General features: G+C 38.8%; 1 protein-coding gene across 1 annotated transcript; it reads right to left on the bottom strand.

Moving 5' to 3' along the window:
- Positions 1–4,067: 4,067 nt before the first annotated feature.
- On the bottom strand, positions 4,068–11,607 carry LOC124271413 (sperm-associated antigen 7-like). Its single transcript, XM_046706563.1, has 7 exons — positions 11,517–11,607; positions 10,206–10,273; positions 9,519–9,607; positions 9,107–9,191; positions 7,963–8,052; positions 6,778–6,934; positions 4,068–6,443 (listed from the first exon to the last, which is right to left on the bottom strand). The coding sequence occupies exons 1-7, from the start codon at positions 11,593–11,595 to the stop codon at positions 6,301–6,303; spliced, it is 711 nt and encodes a 236-aa protein (XP_046562519.1). The 5' UTR covers positions 11,596–11,607; the 3' UTR covers positions 4,068–6,300.
- Between the last annotated feature and the right edge of the window lie 14 nt (positions 11,608–11,621).

Genomic DNA, 11,621 nt, shown 5'->3' with positions numbered 1-11,621 from the left:
CACCCCCAATGTAAACTGTCACCAAAATTTGAAGACATAGGGTACAACAGTCCATGAGATATCAGCAATTAACAAGAGTTAAAAGTGTGACCTGAATCACAAGATTCAAAAATCAACTGGTGACCTTGAAGATGACATTTGAAGATTGTCGAGCTGGTTTGTTTTGAGGGGAAGGTCAAGGTCACCCAAATAAGACTGGTGTCAACTGCAAATAATCTAGCCAATCCCATAGTAAAGGCTGTCACCAAATTTGAGAAGACATTGGGTACAACAGTTTGAAAAGTGTTTCTGTTAACAAGAATTTGGAAAGTGGCATAGAAAATTGTCGGTGACCTTGAAAATAAGGTCAAGGTCACCCAAATCGACTGGTGTCTGCATAATCTCCCAATGTAGGCTGTCACCAAATTTGAAGACATTGGGTACAACAGTTCATCACATATCGCGTTAACAAGAATTGGGGACGTGCGTATGCGGACCGGACACCGCTGAATACATAGTCCCCGTTCAGCGTTGAGTTCTTATACCCAAACTTTAACCCATTGAGGGGACAACAACAGACCAACTGTAGAAAAAGTTGCATAATTTTTGTCACAAGAATAAAAAAGTTTACTAAAGGAACAGCTGAAGCGCAGATGCACATGCATTAGTGACATCAGAGACATTGATTACTGCTGATTGACAAAGTGAGAAAAACTGAAAGTCTGTAATTTACAAAGTCTATGATTTTCACAATGATGAAAAATGACGGGTGACCCAAGTATGCAATTACTAAGTACAAACAGCGCATCGCCTGTGCAGCTGGGGTACATGTCATCTCGCCAGCTCAAAAGTTTGTTGAGAACCCTTTAACGCATGCGTGCAGCAGCGCCGTGCTGTTCCTTTAGTTGCCACTGCGCTTTAAGCTGTTTGTAACAAACTGGGAAAACGATAAATATATTAAGACAGTTTCTTAAACAACTTTTATATTTTGTGACAAAAATTATGCATTTCTTTCTAGAGTCGGTCTGTTGTTTTTATTGCAGTCCGCGTTGGTTTGATTCTTTTATGTCGATTTGTTTTTGTGTTAGATTGCATTTCATCGGTATCATTTCGCTATATATTTCCTCATTTTGATATTGCTAAAAGCTGCATAACCCATACCCACTATTTCCTATAAATATTTCAGAGCAGGTTCCAAAGGTAAAGGACCGCCTCCAGTCTGGTGTAGTGGTTAGAGTACATTTTTCATTGAAAAGCTAAGGAAGAGTGATGATTGCTATTAAAAGCGTATTATGTGTAAAACCCAACTCATTCACTATGGTTTTATTCTTTTTCGCCAACATATACAAAGCAAGCTGTGAGGACATTCAAAACCAACATGACACAATGTCCTCTGAATGTATGACACAAAAATACCTCTAGTCTGGCACATCATCCACCCTTTCATTTGTAACTGAGTGAGTGAGTTTAGTTTTACACCGCACTCAGCAATATTCCAGCTATATGGCGGCCGTCTGTAAATAATCGAGTCTGGACCAGACAATCCAGTGATCAACAGCATGAGCATCAGTCTGTGCCATTTGTAACTGAATACAGGTGAGCTTGGGTACCCATAGTAGTATATTACAAATTCTCCCTTCTTTGGAACAAAATTGACAGTGACTAGTAAAGCTATGCTTTTAACCAACAACACCAAAATTACAGGTTTACAAGTAAAAGAAACAAACAATACACTTAACAATTTATTTGAAATGTTACAAATTATGAAGTGCTCTCCACCTCACTCACCTTGGAAGCAATAATCCTAGAGAAATTATAATGGTAGATATACATGCAAAGGAGCTAATTTTGAGGTAGGCCATCAATGTTCTTTTAAGGTGTTTCAATCTCCACCCTCAAACAGCAAGATAGTGGTGGGCAAAAAATGAAAAATTGAATAAATTTGGAAAATGTTTTTAAGGAATTGTGTGAAATAATTTGTGAAATATTGAAAGTTACATAACTTGGTTATAAACTTTGTTAATTTATTATGTAGATGGAGCCGCTTTGCTTCAGAAACAAGCTTTTAATAAGAAAGATGTAGCCAACCTGTGTGTGCAAGGGAGGAGTTATTTTATCACAGCAGGGCTTAAACTTCCACAGAAGCGGGGAAAATTGAGATAAGATAAATTGAGATAAACTTTATATATTATTAATTTAATTTACTGTATTAATTTACATGAGGGAAATGCGAAAGACGAAAGAATACAGACAGCCCAACTGACCAGATGGTTGTCAGCAATAATTCAGCTACATCAGGGCTGTGGGATAGCCTAGTGGTTAATGTGTTTGCTCATCATGCTAAAGACTCAGGTTAAATGGAAAGTTCGATTCTGGTGTACCACTGCTGTAATATTGCAGGAATATATAGCAGTGTAAACCCAACTCACTCACTCACTCACTCACTCACTCGTCTACATCGTGGAGGCCTGTAAATAATCAAGCCTGGACCAGGCAGACCTGATTATGTGTAATATTGACATCGAGTAAAGAGCCACAGTTGGGATTTCAAGATGTATCATGTAAAATGAATATATGAACAAATTCTTTTGGATCGTTTTTTTCCAGCTTCAAAGTACCTATGCTGAGGTAGCTCAGTGGATCAGGTGGACAGATTCCGTGACTGGGTTGAATCAAAACCTCACAGGTCACACCACCATGGAGTGAGTGAGTGAGTTAAGGTTTACACCGCACTCAGCAATATTCCAGCTATATGGCGGCGGTCTGTAAATAATCGAGTCTGGACCAGACAATCCAGTGATCAACAGCATGAGCATCGATCTGCGCAATTGGGAACCGATGACATGTGTCAACCAAGTCAGCGAGCCTGACCACCCGATCCCGTTAGTCACCTTTTACGACAAGCATAGTTCGCCTTTTATGACAAGAATGGGTTGCTGAAGACCTATTCTACCGCTGACACACCCCATGGAAGTACTGATGCTTGGATTGTTCTTCTGTTTGAATAAAGATTTCTATATCCATTGTCACCATTTCCTACAAACAGTCACAAAATCTGGAGTATGTTTTTTCTCATTTCACCAAATTTTAACAATTTGGACCAAAAAATGTTAGGCCAAATCCTCATCTTTTTCACTTTGCAGCCTTTTTGGGCAGTTGGTTGTTTATTTGCCGAATCAAGCCTTTTTGTCAAAGGATAACATGACACTCAAACGTTTATTATTTTCATCATAAATGTATGTTGTAAGTGAGTGAGATGGGTTAAATGCTGTTTTGAATAATATTCCAGTTATGTCATGTTTTGGGGAGAAAAGCCCAAATTGGAGGTTGATAACCAGGAGACCAGACCAGAACATTTTTTGTAAACTGACTTGAAAATGAAACCTCTTGACAGCACTCATCATCATTGAACCGTCCTCTACACTTCTAACTCAAAAGTAATCAGGCAAACCTGGGTATAAACCCACAATCATGGGATTCTGGTGTGCCCAAGGGAAGTAACTCTATACAGTAAATAGACCACTCAAAAGGCAACTGGTCAATCCTACGTTCCCATTTAGAGTGAGTGAGTGAGTGAGTTTAGTTTTACGCCGCTTTTAGCAATATTCCAGCAATATCACGGCTGGGACACCATAAATTGGCTTCACACATTGTACCCATGTGGGGAATCGAACCCGGGTCTTCGGCGTGACGAGCGAACGCTTTAACCACAAGGCTACCCCACCGCCCTTGGATAAGACAGAACACTCCTCATCGGTCTGGTCAAATGTTTGTTGTTTATTGCCGAAATCAGCAATATTCCTGCTATGTGACAGCAAGCTGTACCAGACAATCCAGTGATTGACTTCATAAGCATCAATCTACACAACTGGGGTATGCCTCAACCAAGTGAGCAAGCCTGATCACTCAATCCCTTTACAACATCCACAGGTTGCTGAAGCCCAATTATAACCCACATCTTCACATGAGGTCTTCCTTGAGTGAAGGGCTTTGACAAAATACTGTCAATCGATCAAACATTTATGGGAATAAATTCTGTGGTTTATCAGCTGGAGCAATAAGACGTAAGACATAAGAAACAATGATTAGATGGTTAAAAAATTCTTTTTGTAATCTGTAAATTAACAAGATTAACACAAAAATGACAGGTGTTAGACACAGTATTTATATAGTTGTATACAAATCTAAGATGCTAGAGTTGGACAATCAATTCAAGCAGAGACCATATAATAGATTACGGATATTACGCAATATTGTTTACGTGGTTACCAGAGTGCTCATTTGCAGAATGTCTGCGCATCTGTTGAGCATGTGTACCGGTAGAGGGAAGTTAGCAGCAGGGTGTCGATGTGTATCGGTTACATGCCAGGCCGTAGCGCTGATGGTTGGTGATAAACTGTTGGGGAGGGCCGTCCCTCTATTATATGGTCTCTGATTCAAGTCATACAAATAACACAATAGGGTAGAATCATCCACATATATCAAGGCAGTTGTCAGGAATACACAATAACATTACCATTCTTGTAGCGGACATAATGGCTGAACCAATCTGTGACAATGAGGGTTGTGTGGGAATGAAGTTAGTTTGAATGACACTGGTGTCACTGGTGTATTTCATCTGTCAATCATTTAGAAATAATCCAACACTATCACAGATGGGAACATCAGAAATCTGTTCATGAGTTCACAGATTGTTCCAATGCAAGGAATCGAACCTAAGACTGAGGAGCAGATACTTTAACCACTGTGCTACCTCACTGAAAAACCTAGAACCAGGACAAAATAGGATTCAAACCCATGATCACAGGTTTCCAAGGGACACAACTCTGCACAGCAAATTCCTTGCATGAGTGGGCCACTCAAAACCTACTGAGTGTCGAAATGGGATGACAGCATGACATCAAATAAGCAAGATTTACATCTTTCACAATAATGAGCACAGTAACACGATACAGTAGGAATGAAGTTACTGAAGCACAGACCCGCCAAAACCTGTAAAACAGCCCTGATACATGAGGATGATGTGAGATCCCTGAATAAACTCTCCCATGAATACCTCCGGTTACGAAGGAAGATTAAATACAGAAATCTGTACACAATCCTGAGAAACAATATATCCTTTGTTATCACTTGACTTAAACAAGACTGGTGTCTAACACAAAACCACAGTCACATGTAACATCCTATTCAAGCATTCATATTACTTCAAGCTTACTTCCAGACCAACAGTTATCGATCAACACCCACACCCTTCAATGTATACCACATCTAATAATATTTTAATTGTTTGATAGGCAACGAGAAGTTGGTGAGTCAAAAATGAAGCATACAACTTTATGGATGACAACTTTCTTTAATCAAAGAGCGACATTATGATGTAGTCTTTTAGCTTGATAACGGTGTAAGAATGTACATCAAAACGTTGCTCTATGCAATAAACAAGAAGTTGTCATCCATAAAGTTGTATGCTTCATTTTTAATAATATTCAAGCATTGTTTTTGATAATGAGCCTTACCCACTGATACCATACTGTTCCATCATGTTCAGTCATGGATTAATATGTCTTCTAGATCACCAGGAATCCTGTTTCAGTAAACCTACACTAAGCCCTGGATCTCATGGGTCAAGCAATCTCAAATTACCTGCCCTTGATTTCCATTTGTCAATCTGATTGGCCTCCCTACTAACATTCCAGTCAGAATGCGAGCTACAAACCAGCCTCATTGATGAGAAAAGTTTGGAAGAAACTCAATACTGAGAAACTGTAACGTAAGAAAGCCCTCAAGATGTTTTGAAAGGATGTCTTTATGTACGTTAAAACTGCCAGTGGTTCCTAGGTAATCTGAGTTACCTCCCTTACCCTTTCCATTTCCCTTATGTCAACATGAGACTGGTTGGCAAAATGTTCATGATCAATTTGCAATCACAAGAACAATGGGAATGGACCAAGGATTAGTGTAGGTTTACAAAAGCCCTTGATACATGGAGAATGTGACTGATGAAACTCAAGTATTTATTTTCTTAACTATAAAGTTTTAATCTGAATGATAAAGTGTTAATTTCACTTGGAAATGTAGCCATCTACATAACAGAATACATGGCAAACACTTTTTCCAACCAGGGTTAAAAAATATCTACAATTACATCACTATTTACCATTCCATGCAATTTCTGTATGAAATCGCGTAATTTTATTACTCTTATATCAAACAGTATCAACATGATTTGCTGCCATTTGGCTCACAGTCAGTGGTTCTGTGTTCTACATCAGTGAATTAAAACAAACATCAACAAATATACGCTAAAACCTAATGACAGTATCATGGTGACGAATCAGGCTCTGCTGCTGCGCCCTCTGGTGGTTCAACAGCAGCATCCCCTTCCGTCTTGAGCTTCTTCTTGGCCCGACTGTCTGCAAGCACCTGCTCAATTGTACGCTGGTCTCGCTTGTTGTGACTTGGAACTGGAAACAGAGCATCACACTGTTATCAGGCAATATCAATAAAGCAGCGGTAGAGTGGCCCACTGGTTAAAATGTTCGCTCTTCACACCAAAAACCTGGTTCAATTTCCCACATGGCTACAATCTGTGAAGCCCATTTCTGGTGTCCCCCTCCGTGATATTGCTCAAATATTTCTGAAAGTGGCATAAAAACATGGACTCCCAAACACTCAACATTAATAAAGATATTTCAGTAAAAACAGAGAGAGAGAAATGTGCCATCAATGGTATTCTGTGACAAATATTTTTCCATCAAATCATCACAAAAACATAAGCAATACTAATTCCTTACTCACCAAAACCGTAAGACTTGTTGGCAATGGTGGACTTGGCAGCATCCTTAGCAGCTTCCTCCCCGATTAGATGTTTGTATTTCTCTCTGTAGTTGCTAGAGGGCGCCACCTCCTCGTGTTTACGCTTCAAGTTGTGGGCTTCAGACTGAGCTTCTATCTCCTGCCAAAACAAATATCATACAAGTGTTTTACACTGAATTCATTTTTTGGCCCTCTGATATTTTGGAGCGAGCTTGGGATTAATCCTATTTAAATTGTTTCAGAAAATAATATAAAAATTGGTCTCAAGTTTTAACTTTCAAATATATTCATTTGATGAATGTTTGAAAACAATGAGTTGTTAAAAACATTAAAATTGTTTGGGTTTTCCGTAAGACAAATATGTTTGTCTTGAAGCGATGACCAAACACTACAATGTGTCCAACAATGTGTCCGACAATGTGTCCAACAATGTGTCGGACAATTAGGGCTGTGTATCAGTAAATAATATGTATTGCAATATATTGCGATTCAGGTACGCGTATTGCGATAGGTATTGCAACATATTGGAAGCTTAAGTGTTTGACAGTAAGAGCCACTAATTGTACATGTCGATCCTATTTTCAACATTCTATGTCCCTGAACATATATGTTATGGTTCTGATAACAGCAATCTCAAAATTAGGTTGCTTAGTCAGAGATTCTATTTTCTGTTTTATACACTTGATGGTATTACAGTATGCCGTTTTGTCATTGAATAACGAAGGAAAACATTTATTGTGAATGAAAGTCTGTGTAGATTATAATTTAAACCATAAACATAATCACAAAAACTTTATATGTGTTCTTTACTTAATATACCGATTCTCAGAAAAAAATATTACAATATGTATCGTTTGAAAAGTGTATTGCGATATACCCGTATATCGGTAATACCGTGCAGTCCTGGTTCAACAATGTGTCCAACAATGCATCCGACAATGTATCCAGCAATATGTCCGACAATGTATCCAGCAGTATGTCCATCTAAACCAGATCTGCGTTTGAGTAGCCTGACGGAGCAGCCTTCATCCTACTAACGTCTTGTCTACAGCTGTTCAAAGATTTCAAACTTCTTTAAATATCTTGGACTGAGAGAGCTACATAATTTCTCTACACAATTAGGCAATAATACAACTTTTGTTGCCACATAATTGTTTAATTGTGCACCTTTTGTTTGGCAAGTTCTTTTGCCTTCTCCGGGTCCCATTCCATCCCTCGCCTGTATGCCGACAGCTCATCATCGGTGGGAGCAAACTCCTGCAAACAGAGAAAAATATGATTCAGTATTGTTTAAGGACGCTTTTCAGCAAATCTCATCACCACATCCTTATCTGCAGGAGATAACAGAAATAGGCTTCAGGCATTGTACTCATGTGGAGAATGAAACTCAGGTCTTTCGCACAAGTGAGTGAGTGAGTGAGTGAGTTTGGCTTCACGCTTTAGCAATATTCCAGCAACATCAGTCAGTGTTTATGGGGACACCAGAAATGGGCTTCACACATTGTACCCAAGTGGGGAATTGAACCCGGGTCTTCGGCGTGACGAGCCAACGCTTTACCCACTAGGCTACCCCACCGTCCCCTTTAGCACAAGTGAATGCTTTAACCACCGTGTCAAAAGTGCTGAAATCTCATTTGTTGAAATATGTCATTAAATATGATTGCATTTTGGAAATATACTGGACTTTTTACAGAGATAAGACTTTCCTTAATAAGCATATTCATATCATTTTGACGGATTTTCTTATAATTTGACCTTCCACTCTCCTGACGGACACTCTTTCCACTGAACCAAGGAGGAGGTTTTTCACACACAAAATACTCAGTTGCCACCATCACCTTGACTTTTCAAAAATCACTGCTTGACTTTTCAAAAATCACTGCTTGAGAAATAATTGTTTTACTGTCAGTCCATGTATAATATAATAATAATAATAATAATAATGACACTTATCTAGCTGTACATGAAACTAAAAAGATGAACAATTGTCAGTGATTATGAAACAGATGGGTCTTTAGATTTAGATAGGCCAGATTTAATTTCAGTCAAGGAAGGAGAACATCTGAGTGAGTGAGTATGGTTTTACGCCGCTTTTAGCAATATTCCAGCAATATCATGGCGGGGACACCAGAAATGGGCTCCACAGAGAACATCTGAGGCGAGGGGGGAAGAGAGTTCCATAGCACAGCAACAGAGAGTTTGAAGGCTCTGGCACCAAATGACATCAACTTGTAGAAAGGTACAGAAGAGTTTGAAGATATGGAGACGAGATCTTGTGGAGTGTTTGGTAGACAAGACAAAGTATACGAACCTTCTTCCACAACATTACATATCTGTCTTCTTCCTCATGACCAAATGAGAAGGATGTCAGTCCGGCTACGTCTGCCACTTCATGTCTGAAACAGTTTTATCATTAATCATATTTACAGTTAAAATCAACAGGATTTGTTTATAAATTTTTTTTTAAATGATAGGACTTCTTGATGCAAAATTACAATATTGTTGATCACTGGATTGTCTGGTCCAGACTCGATTGTTTACAGGCTACCGCCATATAGCTGGAATATTGCTGAATGTGGTGTTAAACAACAAACACGACAAGATACAACAAACAAACAAACCAAAACTACAAACAGTAAATAGAATATAAGAGTAAATATTGTGTGTAGAGCAGTGTAGAATGTACACCCATGGTCTTCAGCGAACTTGTGACGTCTACTTACACAATAGCTCGTAGTACTTTGTCCATAGGTTTAAACTTGTACTTTTGTTTTGAGCTGTCTTTGATGAATTCATGGATCTGTTTCTGCATCTAGATCAGATGGAAACAAACAAAATATCACATTACAGTAAAAATAGTTACCATGGTTTCAGACATTCTTCTGAAAAACCGCCCACTGTAAAAATTCAATATGGCAGAGTGTAATCCAGTATTTCAGGAGAATATGTGAGCGAGTGTTGTTTTGCACAATAGTCAACAGTGTCAATGCAGTCTTGCTTCTCACATGCTGCCGGACACTGATCGTCGGGCTAATTAGATATGCTGCATGTTCACTTGCTGGGTTACAAAACAGCTAAAAAAAGACTGGGCTACCCTCTGTAAGAACAGCAGAAATAAATTGTGAGGCAAAATTGATACTCATTACTGAACACTGACTGGTTGCGGAAGATTTATGGATATTTTGATATTACAAAGTGTGCATTTTCTCATAGAAGCTATTGACGTGCCATTGCTAGAAATACCCTAGACTGGCCATGTTGGTAGTGAAAATGTGTTCTGATATCTGATCATGTTGATAAGATGACCGAACATATTTCAATCTCATTTCTGCAGTTTATGGCTCAATATATACACATAATTATATTTACCAAGAAACAAACAAGCTGACCCACAAATCAATGCTTCTCACCTTCTCACGAAATACATTCAATTTCTGTTTTTCTTTTTCCTGCTGCTTCTCAAACAGCTCCTTTTGCTCTGAAAAGCAGAAACTTCATTATGGTTGTTGCTTACTTTCAGAACAGTAAGGTGAGTAGGTATTTTGACACAGTCCACAATTTTGTGTTGTTTTGCTTCATGACATAACCTACCAGGGCTTTATCATGACTAACAGACTTAATCATTTATTTTATTTCAAACATCCTCACAGGAATATAGACAAATTATATGGAAAACAACTTCTTTATTTCATGAGTCTGACGTTTGGATACAAATGCTTGTAGGTACTGTTGTCAAGCACTCATGAAATAAAGAAGTTGTTATCCATAAAGTTTGTCTATATTGTACTTCCCAATGCCACTCAGAGAAGTTATCCTTACAGGAAATATGTAGGTCCTGTAAGCACAAATAGTGTGATGTACATTTGATAATAACAAAGCATATTATATGTGAGTCTCTTTGGGATGCAATATTTATTCTCTAAGCATCTATACTTGTGTGAACCACACTTCTGCTTCATGCAATACCTTGACCTCCCCATGTCAACAAACTTGGCACCATTCATTTGAGTGAGTGAGTATAGTTTTACGCCGCTTTTAGCAATATTCCAGCAATATCATGGCAGGGGATACCAGAAATGGGCTTCCCACATTGGGAATCGAACCCGGGTCTTCAGTGTGATGAGTGAATGCTTTAACCACTAGGCTACCCCACTGCGCCTCCATTCTGTAGAGAATAGTGAGTGAGTTTAGTTTTACGCCGCTTTTAGCAATATTCCAGCAATATCATGGCAGGGGACACCAGAAATGGGCCTTAACACATTGTACCCGTGAGGGGAATCGAACCTGGTCTTCAGTGTGATGAGTGAATGCTTTAACCACTAGGCTACCCCACTGCCCCTCCATTCTGTAGAGAATAGGTGTCAAAGGAACGCAAGTGTTCTAGTGCAGGTACCTGAATGTACTCTTGGGCACATCAACATGTTTTCATTGGGATTAATTCTGCATTACTTTGTTAACATGATATCTTATAGTTTTCCTCTGGACAGTCGTTATCATGACATTTCCTGATTTAAAAAAAGGGAAAATAGTTTCACACGTTTGAATACAGCTTATACTGACTGAATATTAGTTCATGACAAGTTATGTGTGACACTGACAGTCAAGGGTCATGACAAAAACAAATCAGATTTTCTCGTGTTACGTTTATCATGGCCATAAATCTAAGATCGAAATGATTATTTGAGTAATTGAGTTATTCTGTGCCACACCAAAGTAACAACCTTTAGCTTTCTTTTTCTCTGCATCGCCGACTGACGGCGGCTTTTGCATAGAGCCTAAGATAGATCCTAACAAGTCCATGCTTTTCTGTTGTTGTTGCCAACGTG

Source organism: Haliotis rubra, unplaced genomic scaffold, assembly GCF_003918875.1.
Source record: "Haliotis rubra isolate DU_JTF1 unplaced genomic scaffold, ASM391887v1 Scf16, whole genome shotgun sequence".
Classification (NCBI taxonomy): Eukaryota; Metazoa; Mollusca; class Gastropoda; order Lepetellida; family Haliotidae; genus Haliotis; species Haliotis rubra.
This window is presented reverse-complemented; position numbering and strand designations above follow the sequence as displayed.